Genomic DNA, 26990 nt, shown 5'->3' with positions numbered 1-26990 from the left:
ATTGTAAGTATTCAGGTAATTACCCCGTGGTGAAGAAGTCAGATTAAGTAGGTTGTATTCGTATAAAGACATAGGGGAGAGCGGGGCACAAAGTAACGCTTTTTGACTTCCTCAGTTTGTGTAAATCTACTTATGGTTCAGAGTATTTATTTTTTTCCCACATTAATTTCCCACATGTCTAGTACAATTATGTGGTTTTGTTTTATTAATACAGTATATACTTTTTTCTGGATATACCCCGAAAGAATGGAAGTGAAATGTGACAACATGCCCCATAGGTGGGGTACATTGTAACATGTGTGGGGCACATTGTAACATAACATATGACAGCTTAAAATGTTATCTGATCTAATAAAAAATATATATAAGACAAACTAAAATATTTTCTAAATAAAATACAATTAAAAAACCTTTTCAAATAAAATAATGGCAATTTTTAAATAATTAAATATAAACTCATTTTTGAGTTTTGACTACGAACACATGAAAACACAGCTATACAACATAGTTCAAAACAAATAATTAGTAATTTCTGAACATTGACTCTCAGTCTTTATTCACCCTTTTCTCATGTTTTCTCAATAAAATTAATAAAAGTATAGAATATAATAGCATATTTCTAATAGGGGCACATTGTAACTCAGTGTTACAACATGCCCCGCCTGCACAACTGGGATTTAAACCCTGCTAGTGTCTTCTGCTAGTTAGCGAAGCATTAAAGAACTATCTCAACTGTTAAATAACATATTGGAGATTAAAATAATATCAGATTTGTCTCATTTTAAATAAACACAAAAAATAGAGATGAAAAATTAACTTAAGTAAGAAATTTACTTTTGCTATGGTTTAATAAATGTCTATGGATATCTTCCAAAAAAAATAATAATTTTGGCACAATTTTTTCTCTATATAGTGTTGATATGGCAACTAGTAAATGCACCAAGTTTCGTCATCCTAGCATGTGTGGAAGTATTTAAAACAAGTGTGTTACAACTAGCCCCGTGTTATGTTGTGCCCCGCGCTCCCTTAGTTATCATGCATTCAACTTTTATGACCTCATATTGCGGCTCATAGAATATTTGTACTTCTAATAATTAATGTCACAACAAGTGGATCTAAAATAGTGATTAAAAAGGTGAAATACACACGCGACTTACACTTTCTTATACTGTACATTCATATAAACTTCAAAGGAATCTTGATGTTGAATTTCATGTACAAGTTATATGTGAACTGTAATGTATTTACTGTAATATAATATTAGGACGATGACATATTAAACTGTGTACACTCCTATAACAGAATTCTTAATTATTTAATAAGTTCACGTGTCTTTGAAAGTGAACGGATTCATTTCTAAAGCAATTGAACTGTTACCTCAATGAATTTGCACAACAATGTTTCTTTAAATCATTTATTTCAAATAAACTCTCATTTTTGTGTTTTTTTTTTCTTTTTTGCATAAGTGCAAAAGTGCACTAACAGCCACCTGAGGGAAGTCTACGTCCTTAAATAAAAAAACAAGAAAAGCGCACATATATTAGTACAAAATTCTTTAAAAAATTGCACAGTTTAGATGTATAATACACATTTGTAATCTATTTCAAACTTAAATAAAACGGTAAAAGAGTAAACAAAATTCACAAAATTGAAAATAAAAACATTTCCCCACTAATATAATTAAAGCTGAATAATTGGGAGACCCTGTCGCCGACGTCTGGTACGTCTGTTCTGTGCTGATGTTTGACCAGACAGTCCAAAACTATTGCTAAATACTTCAGTAGTTCAGTCCGACTACAAAATATAGAGGAGTACTGTGGTCTCCTGTTATCGGAGTAGAGCCCCTGTTCACAATTTACACACAATAAAACCTTTTATTTTACTCTGCAATGTTCAGAAAGACAATCCCAAAAATCCAGCTCAGCTTGTGCTCAAAACGTCCATATCCCTGACGATGAGTATTGCATTGGGTGGGTGGGGAGCAGCTCAGCGCCGGTAGGGGTGGAAGCCCTGGACGTTATGGTTCTGCCCTCGAGCGAAGCTGCTGGCTGCCGCTGGAGCTCCTGACGGTGCGGAGGGGGCTGCAGCGTATGAGGCAGTTTGCTGGCTGGGGTCTGCAAAGCTATGACCAAAAGCACTCAGGTCCTGCCCATAACCTGTCTCAACAGACATGAAAACATGGAAAGTGATATTAAACACCAGTAACTACAAAGTACGAGAACATGCGACTAGGCTTTCTGGGCATCTCTCGTAACCCCTCATCAGTTTGCATTAGTTCCATTTTTGACTTCAAGGCAAAGGCCACGTACACACTACAGTCGTCACTTCTCTTGAGCCCAAAGTATACTTTGTTTTTATATGTGCGCTATAAGGGACGTGTGCAGTGTCTGTGATGTAAATTTCATCATCGGCAAAGTATGCGCGTTTTGTACGAGCAAAGGCCCCGTTTACACCTGGTATTAAGACATCACTTGCAGACGTAGTCGAAAACGCATTCGCCCGGATTGCATACACAGTGTAGACGCTCAGGTGGTCGAATGTGTAAACGGGTATGTGTCTCCCTCGTCTACTTGTGATCCAATCGACCAAAACGCGGGTGTAAACAGGGCCAAAGATTCTCGAATCGCTCAACTCACACAAGCACCTTGCACTTTTTTTTGCGCTAATCAGTTTGTCGAATTTTTTATATATGAAAACACTATTCCCATTTCACACTATTTATGAGTCGAAATCTCTCATAGTAACTGCTACTACAATAAAGTAGTTTAAAAAGCCTTCTAATTTATGTTGGAGCAAGGTCTCTACGTAGTACTTTAAAGTAATAAATTCTTTATAGAATTAAAATAAGTTGCACATTTTATCATTAGTGTCGTGATAGGAGCATCTCTCAGATAACGCAGATAACTGGTCCTAGTTGCATGTTTTGGACAGGAACTTAACGCTTCTCATAAAAGCTCAAAATACATAATGTATAATAATTCCCCCACTCCCATAAACTGTGCCCCAGCAACAACAGACACCTGATAACGAGCGCTTGAGCGAAGGGTTAACAGATAACCACAACTCCAGTTTAAATGAGAACAAAGACATTTCTTATCGGTCATTACTTCTGCAGAGACAAGGATGGAACTTCTAGTATGCATGGAGTGCCAAATGGAGTATATTTTAAAGGGTTCTGCTGTACGCATACCGTAACGGTTCGGGTTAAAACAGAAGTACACTTTGGGTATATGAGTACTCAATCCCGCTTTGTCCACAAAGACAACTGAATTGTCTAAATCAGGGTTTCTCAAACTCGGTCCTGGAGGGCCACTGTCCTGCACAGTTTAGCTCCAACACTGATCAAGCTAATCAATGTCTTCAGGATCACTAGAAACTCACAGCTAGGTGTGTTTGATCAGGGTTGGAGCTAAACTGCAGGACAGTGGCCCTCCAGGACCGAGTTTGAGGAACCCTGGTCTAAATCTACAACCAAATTCACTCCTGAAAGAATCTAATCAACTGTGTTTTACTAATTATTTCCATGCTAATATTACTTTGGTTGAACATGGGCAACACTGAGCAGATTGAACTTGGCATCCATGTTTGTTGTTGCTGTGGTTATCACAACGACAATTCCTTACACACGCAGACTCATAATGAAGTGAATACACTTTTAAAAGCAGCAGCTTTGCAGTGTGTACGTGGACAAACTATCTTAGATTTATTTACAACAGAAACAAATAACTGAACAGAAAACATCTAAAAAATAAAGGTATGGTGGTCATGAAAACACATTTAAAGCATTCTGGAAGAAAAAATAATAACAGAAATACCCAGGCAGTAATGCATTTTGGAAAGAGTTTATTCGAAAGTCTCTAGATGAAAGTGAAACATTAGACTACATGAGCACAAATGAAGAGGAATGGATTCTTTTTAAGAGTCAAAGAATTCGCCGAATCCGAACAGATTTGTTCAGCTGTGACTGTCACACGCTGCATGAGGGGCACAAAATCCACAGAAAACCCAGTAGAGACACCATTAGATCATCCTTTTAGCAGCAAAGCAATGCAGTGACTGAAAAAAGAACATCTGAAGCAAGCCGTCTGTTTTTTCTATATAGTAAACTACAGCTACAAGCCATACGAGTTACAATGTTGCCTAGAGACGCTTCACGGGAGATTCAGATCAAAAGAAAACACGAAAATGGAGTTTATTTCATTAAACGGGCGTCTTTTGAGGCCCCCTGAATGACATGTAGCTGTACTTTAGTATATCCCATGGAAAACCGAAGAGATGCCTCAAACAGATGTAGAATACGCATACAGCATATGCGTATTGTACATGGGATGCATGAGAAACAGAACTGAAGCCTTATGGGTCCCACAGGCTGTTGATGCTTGTTCTATTGGGTTTGAGTGATAGTAGGATGCAGTTGCTCACCTACCTGCGCTATATCCCTGCTCTTCCTGTACATAAGTGTGAGAAGGACGCGTTGGTCCGTAGGCAGAAGGGTCCTGAGGATAGTTACCCAAGCCTAGCAGGGAGATGAGGAGACCAGGTTGACAGAGTCTGACTTAACTACTACCTTACAGCTCCTACCCAGGAGAACGCTGCCCTCTCCTGCTCTCAGGGCTCATGAACAGAACATGTGGATGGATCGGCCCTGTGCTGTTTCTAAATGAGCATGTGTATCAGGCTGCTTGGCCATCGAGCTGCTGATGAATGGAAGCGAAGCAGAGGCGTGACAAAGCGGCTGATGAGACCGTCTCGTAACACCAGCCGTACATACATACAACCCACACAGACAGCCTGACCTTCACGCTAATAGCACTCTAATGTACGTCAACCCCAGAGATGCAAAGAAAACTGCTATGCTAAGATCAACCATCGAAATGGACTAATTTGGGTTTAAAGACTTCCTTCTCGATCGTTCAGGCATGACGCTCTTTCAAATCGTTACCTGACATTTTCAGCACTGATTATGGAATACAGCCGCATTTTTACCTCTCAGACTGATATTAATATGAGCATCCCATAATAACTAAACTTGTATATATTGTGAAGCAAGTATTTGTATACAATACTAGACAGTTAAGTATGTAAAGTATGCAGTTGTTAGAGTGATCTGGCTGGTTGCATAAGTATATGATAGCTAAGGTGTTCTAGTTGGTAAAGTGACCTGGGTGGTTGCTAGGATTTTGCTATGTGGTTTGTAAGGTTATCTGGCTGGTTGCTAGGATGTTATGTGGTTTTAAAGACGAGAGTGTTTGTTAGTAGGGATGCACAGATGTATTGGCCAATAATCGGTATCAGCCGATAAAAGCAGTTATTTTCCCTATCAGCTAACGACCGATTGTTTAAAAACGATCCCGGCTTCAGCGTCATCACTACGGCATGGCATTATTATGGCTTTTGTTCACACAGCGCGCGTTCCGGGACTGAACACGGCTACAATGTATTCTCCGTGTAAATTTATGCACCGAACCGTGACGCCCGTACCGTTTCGGTTCAATACGAATACATGTACCATTCCACCCCTAGGATCTATACAACCCAAAAATAAGGTTCTGCTATCAGTTACTAACCCTCATGTCGCTCCAAATGAGTGGATATTTTATATATACAGTACCAGTCAAAAGTTTGGAAACATTACTATTTTTAATGCTTTTGAAAGAAGTCTCTTATGCTCATCAAGCCTGCAGTTAAAAACAAAACAAAACAAAAAAAAAAACCAGTAATATTATGAAATATTATTACAATTTAAAATAATGGTTCTCTTTTTTAATATACTTTAAAATGTAATTTATTTTTGTGATGCAAAGCTGAATTTTCATCAGCAAGTACTCCAGTCTTTGGTGTCTTATGATCCTTCAGAAATCATTCTAATATGATGATTTGATACTCAGTTATTATCAATGATGGAAACAGTTGTGCTGTTTAATATATTTTTTTGGAATACTTTTTTCAGGATTCATTGATGAGTAAAACGTTAACAGCATTTATTCATAAAAACAGCATTTATTTAAAATAAAAACATTTCTAACAATATAAATCGTTACCATCACCTTTTATCAATTTTATTATCAATTTTATTATTCGTTATCAATTTAACGCATCCTTGTTGAATTAAAGTACTAATTTCTTTAAAAAAAAAAAGTTATTGTTCCCAAACTTTTGAACGGTAGTGTATATTGTTACAAAAGATTTCTATTCTAAATAAATACAGTTCTTTTTAACTTTTTATTCATCAAATAATCCTGAAAAAAGTATCTCAGGTTATAAAAAAATATTAAGCAGCACAACTGTTTCCAACATTGATCATAAATCAGCATATTAGAATGATTTCTGAAGGATCATAAGACACCAAAGACTGGAGTACTTGCTGATGAAAATTCAGCTTTGCATTACAAAAATAAATTACATTTAAAGTATATTAAAAAAGGGAACCATTATTTTAAATTGTAATAATATTTCATAATATTACTGTTTTTTTTTTTTTTTTTAACTGCAGGCTTGATGAGCATAAGAGACTTCTTTCAAAAACATTAAAAATAGTAGTGTTTCCAAACTTTTGACTGGTACTGTATATATATATTTTTTTTTTTATACAATAGAAGTCCATGTCACCAGAACTGTTCTTCAGAATATCTTCTTTTGGGTTCTTTGGAACTAAATGAGGGTGAGTAAATGATGTAAATGAAAAAAAAATCTTAATTTTTTGGTGAACAATTCCTTTAAGTGCAAGTATAGGTTTTATGTATAGATAAGTCTAATATCTTGGAAAAGTAATAGCACACCTGTCCTCAACATGCTGCATGATTGAAGGCATCATTCAGGTTTGTAGCACAAATGGTACAGGATGAATTATGTGCCAAAATGTAATACTTAAGGTTAGAGGTTTGTTGTTGTTGTAGTAATAGCTGCCTTAGCAAGCACCACTAAATGCACCGTGTCCCACATCTCACTGACCTCCAGATGCTTTTAGCTCTGGCCATTTCTAAAGAATAGGGGTCCATGACTATTTCTGTAGAGTCAGTTCTATTTTCTATAGTCTAATGGATGCTCTAGATGTTGTATGTACTGTGTCGGCACCTGCACCAAGAGACATTCTGTGTGTATCTTATACTTGGTCTATATGTCTAAAGTTAAATCTACCTAAAAAAAATCTCACATGAACTGCAACTTTACTTCATCCTATCGCCACCCCCACCATCCAACGCTGCAACATCTACAGATGAAACCCCTCGTCTGCGTTATATGAAGCGTCATCTGGTCAAAAGCAGCATTGCAGTACAGGATGATCTAATTCACACACACCACTGGATAAACCTCCACAGACCAAAAATCTAAATCTAAAGGTCTTGATTGAGGGTAAATAGACTGAGGGTCTGTGTGGAAGCGTGTGTATGTGATGTCATCATGCCCGTTCAGACGTGTGAACAGAACCCCAGCTACGGCACATCTGCAGTGGTTTGTTGCTGCGTTTCAGTGCGCTCTTACCATACTGGCTGTAGGAGAAATCTGGCTGTGCTGGGGCGGCTTTGCTCAGGTCCTGAGAGGGAGTCGTAGCCGGGGCAAAACCTAAAGGCCCTGCGCCCGGCGTGGAGGGAGGGGGAGGCATTCCCTGTGCTACAAACTGGTCACCTTGAGGTGTTCCAAAGGTATATCCTATGATGATAAAGACATAAGAAAAGTAATGCAGGAATCATTACAATCTTACTTCAGTTCTTTTAATTTCCCATTCATATTGCATATTTATATTTTATATAAGAAATTTTAATTTGGGGCTAAAATTACTGCGGTATTTAATGATCGACCAGAGCCATCGGGTCACATCAATGTCCAGCAATCCTAAAGGCCTGTTCACACCAAGAATGATAACTATAAAGATAACTATATTAGCGACACCAGCAGACGACATCATTGTATATTCTAAGCACGTGCTGCAGTTTTGTCTTCTGCTGTGTTAAATGCTCGAGCTCTTTAAAGCAGAATGGATTCTGATTGGCTGTCAATGTTTTTATCGTTTATCAGCTGGAAAAAAATCGTTCTGAAAGTAGTTCCAACAAACTATATTGTTTTTCGGTGCCATTATCGTTGTAGTTGTGGTGTGGACTCTGCTACTCTTTTATTTTTAGAACTGTATCTTTACCATTATCTTTATAGTTATCATTCTTGGCGTGAACGAGTCTTGAAACTAGGGATGCACCATTACCACTTTTTCCAGAACGAGTCCGATACCAACCAAGCCATTGGCTTAGTTTACACGCCAGACTGAAATACCATTTTATTGCATTTTATTTGATTTTAATACATAGGCTATATATATATATATATTGAGACAAGTAAGTCTCAAGTCTTAACCTTCAAGTCTCAAGCAAGTCAATTTTGTGAAAAGCAAGTCAAGTCAAGTCACTGCTTTATGTCAAGCAATTCAAGTCAAGTCGTAGCTTGGGTTAAGCAAGTCGTAGCTTGGGTTAAGCAAGTCACTGGCAAGTCATACAAATGTTTGACGATTTAACTGAATTTATATATTAAAATTATAAAAAAAGTTAAAACTGTAGTAGTTACGGACTATGGGATTTTTTTTTGCAACAAAAAATTGCAATATGCATTTCTACTCAAAAGGATACATACAGCTGAGTTGTTAATACAATAAAAATCTAAATAAACAAATAAATAAATAAATAAAATGTAAAACTCATAGCTTAAAATGTAACTGAAATTAGGCCAACATAAAAGCATGTAAAATATTGAAACAGCTGCTGTACCTAAATATGCCTCAAACATTGCAGAAGACCATTAAAAACTATTAATCAATGCAAGTATAATGGTTTCTATGCCAAAAATGGCATTCTTCAAACAAGCATCCCCTTTATGGAACATGAACATATATATCCTCAAGTTAGATATTTCCTTTTTTTTTTTTTTTAAAGGAAAGAGAAAAAGAGGTTATTTGATTTAGTATGATTAAAGTGAGTGAATGTGAGTGAATGTGTGTGCATATGTATGAGTGAAGAGTGTATTGTTTGCATGTGCATGGTTGAGTTTGACTTTTCGTGTGTGTGTGTGTGTGTGTGTGGAGAGAGAGAGAGAGAGAGAGAGAGAGAGAGAGAGAGAGAGAGAGAGGTGATTTGAGTGTGATTAATATTTGTAAGTGAATGTGTGTGCATCTGTATGAGTGAAGAGTGTATTGTTTGTTTACATGTACATGGTTGTGCTTGCAGCTTCGAGGTTTTTATTAATTTTTTATTTGTTTTGTTTTGTTTATTTGTGGATGCATGGTTGGGTTCACAAGTCTGTATGAATTTTTTTATTTGTGTGTGTGAAGGTGTATACAATCTTTTATGTGCATCCCCAAAAACTATCCATAGGCTTTTCACCACTGATCTATATAATGACATTATAATGAGTCATTCTAGATAGATCAGTGCTTTTCACTCAAAGTCTAACACTGAAGACCAATTATTAGACAGTGTACGATTGCAAAAAAAAAGTTTACAGTTTGACAAAAGCACAAGGTTGTGTTTTATTGCGAGTGTACACAAATATAAGTACACACTTTGCAGTTCGAATGATGTCCTGTACTATGAACTAAATGACAAGAGTATGTTTTTATGTTTCCCCTGTTTGATCGCGCCCACGCCTCTCTCTCACACACACCCACACCCACACACACACGCAACATATTTCAGCATTGCAATCTTGACATCGCACTCGCAGCTTGTTCATTATAGCCACAGAGCTAAGGCGGGACAGATTAGGTGACTGTTAAGAACCCGCGTATCTAACAGTAGTTCCGCATTACAATAGCCGCTTTCCGACCAAGTAGTTACAGGAACTTAGTTATAGGAACTGTCCAATTCTAAACAGTTCTATGAACTACTCTCCCCCAAACACGGTTTTGCTGTTTGTGTTCGCACTGGCCAAGTGGCCATAGGAACTGGTAGGAGGGGTAAGGGAGTGACTAGGGAAATGTTTGGAATAACAAGTAGGACTGTGTGCGGCACAGCTTGCCCTTTATATTGTACAACAGACCAATTAAATTAGGCAGAATAACTTTTTATATGTTTGGTTGACTGTGTTTCATTTTGATAATGAGCAGTCTGCGATATGAAGCAACGCCAGAACTGATACTATGTTGTGTGAGAGCGCCATCACTTGGATTTGCTGGGAAATTAATACTCTGTTATTTATAGTCATACAGATAATATGACATCATTCGAAACAGTAAAATGTATATTTTTATTTGTGTACATTCAAAATGACTACAAAATATCATGCCATTGAAAAATAAATAAAACAACATGATGCGCTGCTTTAGCGCGTCTCGGTCTCTTTAGATCTTTCTGGCGCTCACCAAAAATGAACTAAAGAATAGCCTTCTTGGCGCGCCTACTTTTGAAAGTCAACATTTAGATTACTTAATGTTAAATGCATTATATATGCCTGAGTCACTTTGGAATAAATCACAGCGTGTTTCATGATAAAACTGCTGTAGCGGACTATTATTAGGCTACTAGAATATTAGAAATCTAATACTCAAGCTGTTTTCTCATTTTTCTACTCTTAATATTAAATAAAAAAATGACTGAACGAAAGGTACACGGATTCTCTTGAACCACCACCGCGTTTGCGGCAGAAAACTACTGCAGTGCAGCCAAAATGCTCTGTTCGACTTATCTGATCCTTTACTCTTCCCTGTGGATGACCTGTGACCTACTTTCTGTAAGATCTGAATTTTTGATTTTGAATTTTTGAGATTGAATTTTAGAAAACTGAATTTGAAGTTCCGAATTTCTTTATCTTGAAAACTTGAATCTGTATTTTTTTAAACTATATACAGTGAGGAAAATAAGTATTTGAACACCCTGCTATTTTGTAAGTTCTCCCACTTAGAAATTATGGAGGGGTCTGAAATTGTCATCGTAGGTGCATGTCCACTGTGAGAGACATAATCTAAAAAAAAAAAAAATCCAGAAATCACAATGTATGATTTTTTAACTGTTTATTTGTATTTAAGTATTTGACCACCTGTCTATCAGCTAGAATTCTGACCCTCAAAGACCTGTTAGTCTGCCTTTAAAATGTCCACCTCCACTCCATTTATTATCCTAAATTAGATGCACCTGTTTTAGGTCGTTAGCTGCATAAAGACACCTGTCCACCCCATACAATCAGTAAGAATCCAACTACTAACATGGCCAAGACCAAAGAGCTGTCCAAAGACACTAGAGACAAAATTGTACACCTCCACAAGGCTGGAAAGGGCTACGGGGAAATTACCAAGCAGCTTGGTGAAAAAAGGTCCACTGTTGGAGCAATCATTAGAAAATGGAAGAAGCTAAACATGACTGTCAATCTCCCTCGGACTGGGGCTCCATGCAAGATCTCACCTCGTGGGGTCTCAATGATCCTAAGAAAGGTGAGAAATCAGCCCAGAACTACACGGGAGGAGCTGGTCAATGACCTGAAAAGAGCTGGGACCACCGTTTCCAAGGTTACTGTTGGTAATACACTAAGACGTCATGGTTTGAAATCATGCATGGCACGGAAGGTTCCCCTGCTTAAACCAGCACATGTCAAGGCCCGTCTTAAGTTTGCCAATGACCATTTGGATGATCCAGAGGAGTCATGGGAGAAAGTCATGTGGTCAGATGAGACCAAAATAGAACTTTTTGGTCATAATTCCACTAAACGTGTTTGGAGGAAGAAGAATGATGAGTACCATCCCAAGAACACCATCCCTACTGTGAAGCATGGGGGTGGTAGCATCATGCTTTGGGGGTGTTTTTCTGCACATGGGACAGCGCGACTGCACTGTAATAAGGAGAGGATGACCGGGGCCATGTATTGCAAGATTTTGGGGAACAACCTCCTTCCCTCAGTTAGAGCATTGAAGATGGGTCGAGGCTGGGTCTTCCAACATGACAATGACCTGAAGCACACAGCCAGGATAACCAAGGAGTGGCTCTGTAAGAAGCATATCAAGGTTCTGGCGTGGCCTAGCCAGTCTCCAGACCTAAACCCAATAGAGAATCTTTGGAGGGAGCTCAAACTCCGTGTTTCTCAGCGACAGCCCAGAAACCTGACTGATCTAGAGAAGATCTGTGTGGAGGAGTGGGCCAAAATCCCTCCTGCAGTGTGTGCAAACCTGGTGAAAAACTACAGGAAACGTTTGACCTCTGTAATTGCAAACAAAGGCTACTGTACCAAATATTAACATTGATTTTCTCAGGTGTTCAAATACTTATTTGCAGCTGTATCATACAAATAAATAGTTAAAAAATCATACATTGTGATTTCCGGATTATTTTTTTTTAGATTATGTCTCTCACAGTGGACACGCACCTACGATGACAATTTCAGACCCCTCCATGATTTCTAAGAGGGAGAACTTGCAAAATAGCAGGGTGTTCAAATACTTATTTTCCTCACTGTATTATTACCACCTAAAATTCAATTTTGTTAGATTACACCTGCAAATAATTCAAATTTACACAATTCAAATTCAAATCATTTTGTCATATTATAAGCTCCATACAAAAACAGATATTTATTAAACAGAATACAAGTTATTTCGAGTCATTTAACTCAAGTCTGAGTCAAGTCTCAAGTCATGAATATAAAGTCAAAGTCAAGTCAAGTCTTTTATAAATATTTGTCAAGCAAGTCTCAAGTCCTAAAATTTGTGACTTAAGTCCGACTCGAGTCAAGTCATGTGACTCGAGTCCCCCACCTCTGATATATAATTCCACCAAATCATCTTATCTTTGTAAAAAATGGCACAGCTTTTTAAATATCTGAACGTGCACTCTTAACATCAGTCAATCAAGCATTATATTATGATATTATGAGAATCGAGCACTATTTAATGATAGGACTTTAGTAATTAGAACTAAAACTTGGTAACCATGTATGAATGCATATTTGTCATTTTAACTGAACTTAGGACTGGTGGTGGTGCTTAAGATATTGTTGGTCATTCAGTGTTTCTGTAAAAAAAAATAGATAATAATAATTATTATTTAAAAGATAATAATACTACTACTAATAACAATATATAACGCACTAAGGATTGATGAGCTGCTGGGTTCATGAATATTAATCACGTTGTCTTTGTTCGCTCGAACTAATTCGCTGAAATCAAAACAGGGACGGTAATAGATGAGCACCAGCCAATGAGATAATCGGCATATATCATGCATGTTCTTAAAAGCTGAATAATTTCAAATGAACTCCTTTATTTTGACAGGAAAATACAATAAAGAATATCGTTTACATGTAGTGCGACGATTCTGCGAGGTATGTAAGACTCTCAAGCTCTCTCTCTCTCTCTCTCTCTTTGCGTGTGTGAGAGAAACACTAAAAGCACTCAGCAAAGCGACTGCAAGCGCTGAGTCAGAGTATTCAGAGAGTGAAAATATATCTATGCTAAACTTATACTTAGCCATAACACACACACACTGGCGAGTAAAATCTAAGAATTTTTTAAAAGCCAATGGCTAATGATAGACATTATTTAGTCGCCCTGAGTGAAGATTTAGTCTAGTGATAGATCACAATTATCTATTCCGATTTTGATTCTACAGCAAAAACTACTAGCCTAATTAATGCAAATTTAAAACATTATTAAAGACAAGCAGTCAGTAATAAAATAAGAACAAATAATCAAATTACAAATAGCACAAATAAATACAATAGAACAAAAAAGGCTAAATGAAATAAACAGCTGTTTTTGTGTTTTCAAGGTAGCCCTAAAAATAGTTTTCAGGTACATAATTTGAATACAGTAATCAAATGTGAAATAATACTGCATATTCATCATTGTATAAATTAAATATAGATTCATCTTTATAAAGTTACAAATGTTATTCAGTCAAAAGCAGATATTACTTTATCTTTTGCAGTTTGATTAACAGTAAAAAGCACAGCAGCAGGTTTATTAGGCTACTGTCCCTTTAAAACCGAATGCATGGATCCAATATATCGTGTATGCGTTTTCTTTATGTTCATTACGATATAACTGACTATGTTTACCAGGATACTCGCCAAGACAGACGTATATGTAAAATTATGTAAAATTTACATAATTTTGTGTGAGTTGGTCCATTCAAGCGCAAGACGTGAAAGAGAATTCCATTTAATTTCCGCACTGTCTAGATTCGGTTTTCTGGGAGCACGCTTCAGATGTTTGCGTTTATGAAACATATTGACCTGCAAACGTCCTGTAATAATGTAGGGAACCACTCATTATACATAAATCATGTAACAGTTCATGTTAAGTTAACTTTAGTACGGTAATACATGCCTCGTTTTGCCTTCTTTGCCATTGACATATCCGACCGAACTACAAACTTTCCACTGATGTTTGTGACCGAGTACAAGTAAATGAGCGCGGTAGATACTGGTATCGGTGCATCCCTACTTAATACTGTAAAAATGTAGATCTTTCACCTACCAAACTGAGGTTGTGCACTAAAGCCCTGTTGGGGGTATCCCTGAGGTGCCCCAAATCCCCCTGTAGGTGCTGCTGCAACTAGAAATGCATTAAATGGAGAAGGAGGTTGTGCGGGTGCCCCACGGCCAGCAGATAAAGGAGGTCCATACCCACCTGAAACAAAGACACATTTCACTCAAAATTTCTAAATATACTCAACTGAAGTCCTATTTACATCAAGTCCAATTGAACGACATGCAAGAATAAAATACCTATTCTATTATCTAACTATTTTCCACACCATCTATGCACACAAAATACCAATCTATTATAATTTGCTTTAAAAAGTTTAGAGCATCATAATTAGAAATCTATTAAATAAACACACATACATGCATATCAATATATATAATGTATGTGAATATACATACTGTATATGTATATAAGGTAACACTTTAAAATAAGGTTTCATTAGTTAACATGAACTAATAATGAACTGCACTTCTGCGCGCATTTATTAATCTTTGTTAATGTTAATTTAAAAATGTACTAATACATTATTAAAATCAAAAGTTGCATTTGTTAACATTAGTAAATGCACTGTGAAGTAACACAAACAATGAATGACTGTATTTTTATTAATGAACATTAACAAAAACAAATACAGTAACAAATGTATTTCTCATTGTTAGTTCATGTTAGTTAATACACTAATGAGACTTTATTGTAAAGTGTTACCATATATGAATAGACTACTGTTCAGTAAGTTTGGGGTCAGTAAGAATTTTTTTTTAAATTAATTTGTAAAAACATTTGTAATGATACAAAATATATAAATTCTTGTCAAAATCTTGTTCTTTTAAACTTTTCTATTCATTAAAAAATCCTGGAAAAAATGTATCATGGTTTTCATAAAAACATATTAAGCAGCACAACTGTTTTAAAAATTGATAATAATAACAATAAATGTTTCTTGAGCACCAAATCAGCATAATTCTGAAGACTGGAGTAATGATGCTGCAAATTAAGCTTTGACATCACAGGAATAAATTACATTTTAAAATATATTAAAATAAAAATTAGAGACTACTTTCAAAAATATTTATTATATTTATTTATATGTCTTACTGAGCCCAAACAAGTCTGAATAATATAATATAATTAATATAATATAATTGGAGTTGATGTGAATAGACCTATTAGTGATACATATACAGTCAAAAATCACTGAATTCTCAATAATTAACTAATATAACCAAATCAAACTGTACTAATAAAACAGAACATACCAATAGGTTGTCCTGTAGTCACCCAAACACCTGGAACAAAAAACACATTTTAACTTACATCCACCAAACCATGAAACTACTTATAAATTAAAATCTGAATCTGAATCATACAGAAAAATGTGAGTGAAACCAGAATGTGTTCAATTAAAGTGTTGCATGTCTGGATTCAAGCCAGACAGAGCAGGTTTATTTTGGGCGAGATCTATATGAAAACATTCCCTCCTGCACAGTAGACAAACCCAGTGTGGTTTAGCCAGATGGCGCAAACAGCGCAAGCTGACCTAAAGCAAAGCATGACTGACACCAGTAGGCTCTTAGTATCATTTTACAGGTTGGGACGTGTTACGATCCTGCTGCGTTCTGGCCCATCGTGTCACTCACCCTGAGGCCCGTAGCTCTGCTGCCAGCTCGGAGCCGGTTGTGCTGCCCAGCCATTGGCTGCGCTTAAGATGGCTCGGGGCCCCCACTGATTGGCTCCCAGCTGACCGGGGGCGGGAACTTTGCTGTCTCGTGGCTCCGCCTTCTTCACTTCAACCTGCACAAAGGACAAGAGGTCGTAACTAGCAAGAGGAGAATTAACATACTGCCTACTTCCCCCACTCACCTATCAGAAACTTTAGCCCTCACCTCAGAAAAGATACGCTTACTTAGGCCAAATACATGACCGTAGTCCAGATGGAATATACTTGGTCTCTTCTATTTGATAACTTTTTAACCAATGTTTCTGAGGTACTTGGGTATGAAAGGGACATTTAGGTCTTTAAATGTCCACTAAAACTCTATGGGTCATATCAGGCAGATGACTTCTGCTTAAACGTGACACTAAATATTTATTTTTCATGACCACAGACGTACCTCAGAAACACCGTCCCTGTACATTTCTTATATCTCAGCTCTTTTAAGTAGTTATAAACTGCTGATAGAAAATGAAGACTTACCTCCCCCTGGCTAATGCTTAAGAATCTCAGTTTAGATACGACAATAGAAAATTAAAGGTCAGTGATGTTTAAATGTATGATAATCTAATTGTACCAAATACTTAACATGCAATATTAAAAATGGAGAGACAAAAGTCTAACCAGAGAGGAATTTTCATACTGTGTCAAATATGAAATTAAAATGTGTACATTTTCTGAAGAAAATTAGAGGGTATTTACCCTTGCTTATGATGCTACTGTAGGTTGACGTGAGTGGTTAGGCGGTTGGTAATATTTTCTTTGTGGTTTTTAGCGCACGTCTATGTTGTTTCTTAATGGCCCAAGTCAAAAGAGCCCACCCTATAAGACCCTACAATATTCTTGTTTCTAGATATGTCTTGTGACTCTCCTTTAACTCTTTCCCGCCACTGACTGAATTTTCCGGCTAGCCGTGTTTTCACTGTTATACGGTAGAGGGCTGATTGATTGGATGGTGTCAGCATATGTCACCAAAGAGAAGTCTGTTGTTTCTCCTGAAGGTTGAGTTATGATATTGTGATTATACATTTTTTTTTTTATCGAAAAATAAAAAAAATATTACAAACTGAAAAATGCATGGATAAATTGTCCATAGTAAGATCAATAAGATGCATTTGGAAAATAGATAAGGGCCAATTTTAATTTCATTCCGACTTTAATATAATCCATACTTTATAATCCGGCAGGTGAAAATCTTAAATCCAATCGCAAAAAACTGTTTGAGCTATCATTCATATATTTAGCACGAACTATATGAGTTAAGTAGAATAGAGGATTTCAGATTTGCTTTTCAGATGCTTGCCTTAGCAATTACCACTAATTATATAATTAGCCAATTAAGCCAATGACATTCTATTACCTGCCAGTCGATTAGAAAATGGACAAACACACAGAGGGAAGTTTCATTCCAGTTAAAGTGGAAATCCAGAAATAGACTTGAGACTCTAAAGGGGGTGAGTTATTGGGGTCACCTTGCATCAAGAGCAAGAGACGATATTTTTCCGTTGGAAAGCAGCATAAATGTAACGACTCTCTTTTCGTCTCTCTCCTCCTCTCTCACTGTCGACCTAATTAGGTATCAGTTTGAGCGAGTGGTCTGCAATCCTCGAATCGGCAACATCCCCCCCCCCCCATTCCCGCGGGCATCACCGCTCAGAGTGATGGGAGGTCTCGCGCAAGTCTTCACGTCCAACAGTAGAGCTGGGATTTGGTACACAGTTTGATATGCTCCAGTTTCTAATTTTATAACATATAGCCCCACCCCCCCTTAAACCCCCAATGAAATAATGTCATGTGAAGAACAATAGCCCAGGTACCGTAGCACCTGATTCCTTCATGAACACAGACCCAAGTCAAGGAGAGCGTAAGCAGGCGAGAACCAACTCAATGTAGGACAGAAACTACAGAGCTATTCTGGAGTCTTGAACAAACTTGCTGGAAGTGGTTTTTCACTTTAAATCAGCACAGTGCAGTCATGACAGAGCAAGGAAATGCCTCGGGAGACCAAACACAGAAAGTCCAAGACAGACCCACGTGATTCTCTCTGAATACATGAGACTATTAGTCAAAATATGTGAAAAATGCTAGTGTTATATTTTCAGAACGCAGATCAACTTCCTTAAAGCGACCATGCTGGGAGTGATATTTTACTAAGTCGAGCTGGTGAGGTGAGATAACACGTCATGCGACTTGTTCGGTCTTGCGCTATCCCTCGAAACAGACTAATACACCTAGGTATCAGACAAAAATCTTACACTACAGAGACATTTTCTACCCGCCCAAAGCCCATTTGGAGTAGATTAACAGACACAGTATGGAGATTCAAACATTGAGGTCACTTAATTGAGATTTCTCTTTGCCTTCTGAGATAATACAGAACTCAAATAGTAAGTGACCTGACAGTATTAACCTGAATAAAAGAAAAAGTAAAAGTAAAAGAAAAAAAAGGAAACTAACCAGTTCTTTAGGTGAGTGCTGATATAACACAATGCTATAAAGTTCCCTTAGCATTTATATATATATTGGTCCTTTATAATTCAATTATAATAGCAAAGTAAATGAATTGAATTTATTTTAATACTTTAATATGGTACATTTAGGGTACAAAAACCCTAAGTTTGTCACTTTTATACAGCATTACAGCACCTAAAGGAGAGGTCCAAATGAACCAAACCTTGGGCGACTAACATGGACAGAGATTTATAAAATGTAACACTTTTGCAAACTTTCCCCAGTTTGGGAGATAAATAACCCATCATGTTAGAAAAAACAACTCCCTTTGGCGTTAAATGTCAATTCTATAACTTTTCATTTGTGCATGTTTGGTCGCCCAAGCTTTAGTTTCTGTTGTAGGGGAAAATAAAACTACAACTACACACTTTTTTGCCCATGATGTCGTGAAAATGCATGTTGACAGCCTGGTCCACTGATTGTTCGGCCTCGAAAGTAATAAATCCAAAACCTAGCCAACGACCAAAAGTCAACAGAGCAGCAGGGTGTTGGGACAGAACAGCTAGAAGAACATAAGAGGGATGGGGTGGGGGGTACCTAAGGTTCGGATGACATCACGGCCCGAGTCACCAGGAAAGATCACAGGTGGAGGCCAAAAGGACAGAAGTGTTATGTATTATTCTGTTCCCTTCAATACTTTAACCCTGGACATATTTAATGATTAACAGCAGTAGAAGGCATTCGATAACTGAAGCCAGGTCTTATGCAACCTCAACGATACTGACGACAGATCTTAGTCAAGTGTTGGGCTTGATTTTTATACATATACATATATAAATAAATATATATATATATCTCTGCCTTTTATGTTTCATCCGAACCTCACTTTCATCACCACCCCAATCTTACACAACAAATGCGAGCAGCAACCACAATTATCAATGCATAACAAGAATGATCATTACAACTACAGGTTTTTTACTGGTTTTCTCGAAGCTTCCCAAAATGTCACAGTACTTTGGGCAAACCAAGAGAACATAGATTGTAACATTGCAACAAAAGCACCACAAGGATATAAGGATATTTGTGAAACATTTAATCCAGCCGAGTTTCTCGTGTGGTGTAAGCCCAGTTAATACTCAATTTCAGAGATCTACTCAGAGGCTCGGGGACAGTAAAAAAGAAGCAATTGCGTGCACCCACGCGTGCAGAGGTCACGCAGGCAAAACAATCAAAGTGGGCCGCCGAATCGGAGCGCGATTCCAAGGTCACTTACGCACTAAGACAGAGCACAATCCTCCAGCAGCAGCTGAGTTTAGCTGCGCCAGATCCACCAGTGTGAACTAGTTTCTGTCAGATCAGATAACTGTGGCAGAACTGGGCTGCCAGAATCTCCACTTTGGGATCTAACCTGATTCTGATTGCACGTCCTTTGAGACTGAAGAGATCTGAGAATTCGTACACTATTTGGAGCAGAACCATCCGTCTAAATGAGGACTAAATATACCCAACCTGCCCTTCATCATCAGGCCTGGTTTCATTAAAGAAGAAAGTTGCCAGTGGTAGAGGCTTTTACAAGGAAATTCAATGCGCTCTTGCCTGTTACAGACTATCAAAATTGACTAGTCGTTGGATTGTTCAGAAGATCTTGCTAGGGCCCCGATTAGGGGCTGTTCACACAGGACAAATTCTTGTGTTTTTAAAAGTTAAAACTATTTTTAATTTGACACAGCGTCTTAAAAATGTAACACTCATAGCAAAAGATGCTGAAAAACAGCATCTGAACTGAATTCATTCTTAAAGCTGGTGAAGTTGCACAAGCGATACTTCGATAATTGGTGCTTTAAGTGGGATAAATTTAGAGACAAAACTTCACAAAGAGTGTTTTGTGCATTGCTGAGAGTACTGCACGCTAATGCACAGCACTCTAAAACCCTCTCTGTGAAGATGCATCTCAGAATTTATTTCCCATTCCCATTTGCACTGATGCCCAAAAACTAGTAATTGAGTCGACCATCTTGGCCTATCGCTATTGCAGTCAAGAACATTGTGGAGTGCATCCATAAAGCTACTGAGAACACAAACCTGTCTTTCTGCCTTTAACCGCTAGACAGTGTGTAATTATGCTATTAAGAAGAGCGAAACGCAAACAGAGAACATCTGCCACACTGTACACACACTGAGTCTCTCAATAGGAAGTGTTTTATGCAGTATCAGTGAAAAGAAAGCAATGTGTGAACTGTCTGAGGATAAGCCACTGCCTTTAGCTGGGCGCAAACTGAAGCATTAACAGTGTTTACACCAGAGAAACAGGCATGAGTGTGTTTCACACCAGGCCTTAATCTGTGTGGTGCCACTATCTGTACTGTATCCTACAAGAAAGAACAGACATATCTCAGGAAAAACGTTAATGCATTCAAACACTTGACAAGGAAAACAGGGACATAAAAAGAAAGATAGAAAGGGCTTACTTAAATGTACTACATTGCAATAAACACTCATTTCGTAGATCAATCAAATGTAAATGTTCATAAAAAAAACTTACTTAAATGTCTAAAGGTTAATAGAAATTAATTTCAGTGATTGGAAATTCAGTAGGTCAACTACAAATGTTCACATGACAAACTATTCCATCCACACCCAACGAGAGTGAAAGGTGAAAAGCATTTTAAGTTTAAACAGTAAAAGCAGAGCAAACTATTTTCTGGAAGACATGGAAGGACATGGTTTAAGTGAATGTAAAAATCGCACTTTTAAAATGAAAAAGCTTGTTCTTTTTATTTATTAAGTCATACTGATGGCTTGGTTTCACTAGGTCTTTAGCGGGTCATGGCCACAGTCCGTTTTCAATTATAATAAAACAGTGAGAATCATATCTGAAAGATGACAGCCATGCATTTTCAAATTTCAAATTTTAAAGTGGTAGTTCGCGCAAAACTTAAATGATCTACTCACTGTCCTGTTATTTACTTTCCCATGGAACACAAAATGGATTTTTGTTTTTTAATATCTTTGCAGAGCTAAGTCTGAATACATTTTTGGATGAGCTTTTCCTTTAAGACAAGCAGATGTGCAAGAAGCTGAACTGACGGCACATGTTTGATGCAAATGTTTGCGTGTCATGTGGATGCTGCTGATTTGCCTTGCCACCATGCAAGAGTTGAGACACACCAAACCAAGCATCGCACACATGAGAGGGATGGATGGCCTGCGTGATGTTCTCTTCTCTTTGGGTAGGAATAGTTTGTCTTGCGCATGAGGTGAGAGAGAGACTGAATGGGAGCGAATATGAATGTGTGGTTTACCTCGAGGCCTCTGTTTCTCTGCGTCATAGATCATTACCACCTCTGTGACCTTCAAAAGGGAGAACAGAACCAGTGAAGGACGAAACAGCGATAAAAAAATGCATCATATATAAAAGATATTACATACAGTAAAACTTTAATAAATTTTTTTTATTTAAAATATTTAAAATAAAATTTAAATTGAATAAAATTGAATTTATTTTTCACAACAAATAGGTGTGTACAAATTTTGAAAATCATGAATTCAAAATCAAATTTAAACCTTGATATACCAAAGAAATGTCATGATTTTGCACTATTTTTACATCACTAATCAAATAAGCAAGTTCAATTGTTCAAATAAGCATTTTTATGAAAATCAATTTATCTAGTTATTAATAATGCCCTATGAGAGTCACAGTCCGATTAAAGAAAAATGGTACATTTCTGTATCTGTGTCCATCTCACCACTCCAAATCTGTTGAAATAATCCCTGAGTTCAGCTTCACCGCAATTATGAGGAATTCCACCCACAAATATCTTCTTAGATTTATTGCTGTCGCTTTTGCCTCCTTTCTAAAGCACACACACACAAAAAAAGAGAATATTTGAACTTTTTTTTAACTGAGTCAGGCAAGGACTGGACTGAATCTCAACAATGAATAAAAATGAAGTAAATAAACTCTAATGAACAAACTTGGATTTAAAAAACACATTTACATTACAGTTCTTACCCAGCCGTCTTTTGCTCGAGTCTTCTCGGGCTGCATACCTCTAGGCGTACAAGGCTTTGGGTCGATCTGCGAGAATAAACAGATAAGACTTATTCAGTAAAAAAAATAAAAATAATAAGAATTCAAACCAGCATGCCACTAGAGCAGAGGTTTTTGACTTTGGGGTCACAAGATGCAGATGTCTTTAAATGAGCATTTATATGTGATGCAGTTATTATCATGATTGGGCAAAATAGAATTATCAGTCATTCTCCTCACATTTCTTCCATCCAGGTTATGAGGTTTAGTGTCCAGGACAGTCCGTACGCAGTTGGGGTCTTTAAACTTCACAAAGCCGAAGCCCCTGGACTGATTTGTGCTTTTGTCTTTCATGATGACGCAATCCACAACCTCTCCATACTGAGAAAAGTAGTTTCGCAAAGTCTCTAAAAAAACACAGAAAGGAATGAGCGAAAAGGTGCATTTTAATACATTTAGATCAGTAGTTCTGAACCGGTGGCAGAACTGAAGGTTTGTATAGTTAGGATAGCAAAAAAAGACTTAACTGTAAAAACAGAGGAAAAACCCTTTCCTATCCTTATGTCCAATGATCAAACTTTGGTTCATCTGTTAAACGGCAGAGGTGAGCCAAACCAGATGGATTCCATATATTGAAGGTTTTCTTTTTGATTTCTTGAATATATTTCTACACAGATCTGTAATGTGTATGCGAGTAATGTATTCAGCACATAATCTTCATAAATCTTATTCAGCTTTCAGTCCAGTGCTAGTAGATGGCCCAAAGTAGGGCTGTGTGATTGATCATAATTGATTTTGGATTTCAGCTTCCAACGAATATGAAAACAAGATAATTGAGGTGAAACAATTATTGTGCCGCTGCCACATCAGTGCGCTTTCGTTCCCACTAAGCCAACCTTAACATCCAAATCAGCCGAATAAGAGTGTTGTAAAATGCAGTCTACTGCTGTTCAACTGCGGGACGTGCTTGGTATTAAACGGTTTCATTAAAAGTGCATGACAGCCATGAAAGAAACTGAACACGCATAAGCAGAGTATACTGTGGGCTTCGGATGTGCGCCTAAAAGGCTACACTCAAAAATGTCAAAATGCCGTTTTCCTCATAAACACAGTCCATTATGTCTTAAGTGAATCGGTCTTAAAGTGACAGCAGGCCAATATTACTGCTTTAGTCTGTGTCGTTAATGTTAATCAAACAACGAGACAAAGATAAAATCACTCACTGCTCTTGAATGAATAACTTTTGTAGCTTCGATAAGGATGTCTATATTTAATGTATACAGCGGTGCTATTTTAAATTTGATTACTTTATTCAGTTTCTGTGGTAGGCTATTACTTGTGTGAACACCACTGTTTGTACATCTTCCTGAAAAACTTAAAGCACGGTTTATTTTATTTGTATTTTCCATTTTGTTTGTAATTAGTCTGCAATATAATAAGAACAAAGAACCTGTTTACTTGTCTTCTGTTTTGAGGACCTTTTACTTAGCTACATTAGTTAACTTAGTATTCATTTTTGCTGAAGTAGCCTATTGAAAATTGTGTAATTTTACTGATATCGAAAAAAGACTTTGATCATACGGCCCAGCAATAATTTCAATACTGAACTAAATAAATGTGATTATGATTTTTGTCATAATCGAGCAGCCCTAGCCCAAAGGACGTCACAGTTCTGTTTCATATGCGGCAACATGTCAAAGCAAGAAAAGCAATAGACATAAAGTAATCGTGTGACAGGAGTGACAAGCACAGCAGACAAGGCATTGAAATATATGATGAAATTATTATATACTCCATGTACATTATTAGATCATTTTCCATTGATTTCCTCATTGCATTTTACGCATGCCACTTGATACGGGCTTTATCGGATTTCTGGAGCTTGCGTCTAACCCAGGCTGTCTCACTTGCACCCACATACTGAAAAGGCAAGATTAGCCCTGAGTGACAACCTGGTTTCTACGCCCCGAACATGCCGAGCACATATTAAAGTATATGCAGAATTTTATAGCGTGCATAATATACCCAGCAGTGCAAAACAAGACTGTGCTTTTAATGAAACACACACTGTGTGATCGAGCCTTGCAGCTGCCACTTGCATTATTTAAGAGCCCCTACATAGCAACTAATGTTACTGTATAAAACTATATGGTGGTTAATACGACAGTTCCACTCACCCTGGGTGGTGCTCCAATCCAATCCACCCACAAACAGCTTCCTGCAACACAAAGATGAGGGAACATCACAATGCATTTGTGCTCATTCAGAAAGGAACATGAGTCAAGGTGAAGGAGGGAAAACACGTTTGCCCTTGGCACTGCAAGCCTGATCTGACTGATCTGTGCGGTTTAACAGGTCATTATCAAAATGCATTCAAATGATCCTGAGCTGCTCCGAAACCATCTCAGAGTCAGACATGAGCTGGTTAACAAATCCACCTGGCTAATGTAAACTGCTGCAGGCTGGGTCACTGGAGAACACTGTGCATCAAGATTTCCTCTTCTGCTCCGATTATAAGTCTTACAGCATCAAATCCTTCAATATGATTATTAAAAAGCCGGTCTTCAATGTGGTTTTATATAAAAAGGGAGTTTTACAAACCTCCAGTTTGTGATTATGAACTTACAGGATAACAAAACAACATACGAGCCTCCAGTTTGATTATAAACTTATGAAAGAGAGTGGTATAAACCTCCAGTTTGTATTTTTAAAACTTCAACTACAAACAGAGGGCTATAATACCGCAGTTCGTTTATAAGAAACTTACAGCATAAAAAGAGAGTGATGCAAGCATCCAGTTTGACAGCTTCAGCTTTGACAGCTGATCATTTTCTGTCAATCTTTCTCTTTGCTTCGATAACCAAGCATTTTATCAGCTAAATTAACCGAGAACGAGTCGTTGTCGCCGTGCTCCTCAAATGTAAGGAGTTTACTGGTGCACCAGTGTGAGTGCGGAGCCCGGCGGGCTGGTTCCCTGCTATCTGCTGTCCTCCGGCGGCCCGCTGCGCATCTCTCTCCGCTGGAAACGGACGGGTACGCGACATCCAAACACTGTCATATAACACACCGAGTCTTACCCGATTTCATCTCCAGCTAAGTTGTTGTTGTTCATCTCTGTGGCGAGGGTTGTGGACGGGAGTGCTGACATGGGTCCGCTCGCTCGGTCTCCTGCCGGTCTCCGCCGCCCGGGAAGGTCACACTCCGCTTTCGGTTCAAACCGAATCTGCGCAACACTGACGTCACGCGAGCCACGGGGCGACCCAGCAAGGGCGGTGCAATGACAGCACAGCATGTTGGGTAATGGAGTCCACTTGGATGAAGTAAAAAAAAAAAAAAGGTTCTTTTTAATATAATGAAAGTTAATAAGTAAGGACTGCAGCTGTCAAGCTTCACCATTCAGCTTTCTTTGATACATCCATGAGAGTTAAAGTAAATCAAAATTGACAATTTAAAAATATTGCAGTATTTATTATAAATTATTTATCCATGTAAAAAAAAAATGTATTCATGTGCCCTCATAATCTTTAATCAAAATAACTTCGCCTCCTCTTTCCAGTGACATCTGGGCTGTAGGCAAAAAAGTGTAGGCTATATGTGACAAAAGAGGTATGTCCGAATTCACAGTAAGCCTACTCATAAAAGAGTAGACAAAAAGTACCCGGATGACCTACTACTTCCTGCGAGTTTCTGAAATGTGCATATGATGGACACTTTATGAGGCCACGTGAGTTTTATGGGATTTATGAACCATGAATGGCAGTGAAGCAAAGCAACTGACTAGGTCACATGATAATGGCAACATGGCGAATGTAGTGCATCCAGATTACATTCATACTACAAACATTCGTACTATATAGAACATACTTTTTCAGTGTCTGTGAAGAAATTACTTAATCAAAATAAGTACAAGACAGTAGGCCTATGTAGCCATACTTCCCTAAGCACTTCCCCTCGGGCCACCATTTTGAAGTGCGTTCAACTTTGTCAAGTGGGCGAGAGAATTTTATTTGGACAGACCCTCGACCCCTTGATTTTGACAGAGGGAGCGAGTCTACTTACTTGAGGCAGGTCCATAGGCGACAATGTAACAGGATTGTGACGTCACAGCAGCAACTTGCAGTGCTAGCACTTAGGAAAAATTCCATTCGGAAGTGAGCATCCCTATGCCCTACTCACTCCGAAGGGCAAAACATGACCATACACGATTAAATTACTTCCTTGAAGTGACCATTGTATGTTCCTTTGCTAATAGACCCGTGGAAGGGCCCTTCGAAGGGATTCAGTTGTTCATTTGGAACACCCCTACAAATGGCGTCCCCTCCCAAAGTGCCCTTCAA

The 26990-nt window shown here is 37.8% G+C and overlaps 1 protein-coding gene across 4 annotated transcripts; it reads right to left on the bottom strand.

Moving 5' to 3' along the window:
- Positions 1 to 1689: 1689 nt before the first annotated feature.
- Positions 1690 to 25915, bottom strand: dazap1 (DAZ associated protein 1). Of its 4 annotated transcripts, none has more exons than XM_079857398.1 (13): positions 25731 to 25915; positions 24831 to 24871; positions 22894 to 23060; positions 22636 to 22701; positions 22370 to 22477; positions 21923 to 21971; positions 19046 to 19128; positions 16093 to 16246; positions 15712 to 15741; positions 14444 to 14596; positions 7483 to 7650; positions 4427 to 4516; positions 1690 to 2160 (listed from the first exon to the last, which is right to left on the bottom strand). In XM_079857398.1, the coding sequence occupies exons 1-13, from the start codon at positions 25799 to 25801 to the stop codon at positions 2123 to 2125; spliced, it is 1218 nt and encodes a 405-aa protein (XP_079713524.1). In that variant the 5' UTR covers positions 25802 to 25915; the 3' UTR covers positions 1690 to 2122. The 4 variants fall into 4 exon arrangements, with proteins under 4 accessions (XP_079713524.1, XP_079713522.1, XP_079713525.1 ...); XM_079857396.1 differs by having other exon boundaries at positions 1690 to 2156; positions 25731 to 25914; XM_079857399.1 differs by lacking the exon at positions 4427 to 4516 and having other exon boundaries at positions 25731 to 25912.
- Positions 25916 to 26990: the final 1075 nt, after the last annotated feature.

Source organism: Squalius cephalus (assembly GCF_949319135.1).
Source record: "Squalius cephalus genome assembly, chromosome: 22".
In the NCBI taxonomy this organism is placed as follows: domain Eukaryota; kingdom Metazoa; phylum Chordata; class Actinopteri; order Cypriniformes; family Leuciscidae; genus Squalius; species Squalius cephalus.
This window is presented reverse-complemented; position numbering and strand designations above follow the sequence as displayed.

Excerpts from the sequence above, each read along its gene's own strand:
- dazap1 (XM_079857396.1), bottom strand. The coding sequence starts at position 25,801 with ATGTCAGCACTCCCGTCCACAACCCTCGCCACAGAGATGAACAACAAC. Across the intron at positions 23,061-24,830 it reads GGATTGGAGCACCACCCAGG|AGACTTTGCGAAACTACTTT; the intron begins GTGAGTGGAACT and ends GTGTTTTTTTAG. Across the intron at positions 2,157-4,426 it reads AGAGCAGGGATATAGCGCAG|GTTATGGGCAGGACCTGAGT; the intron begins GTAGGTGAGCAA and ends CTGTTGAGACAG.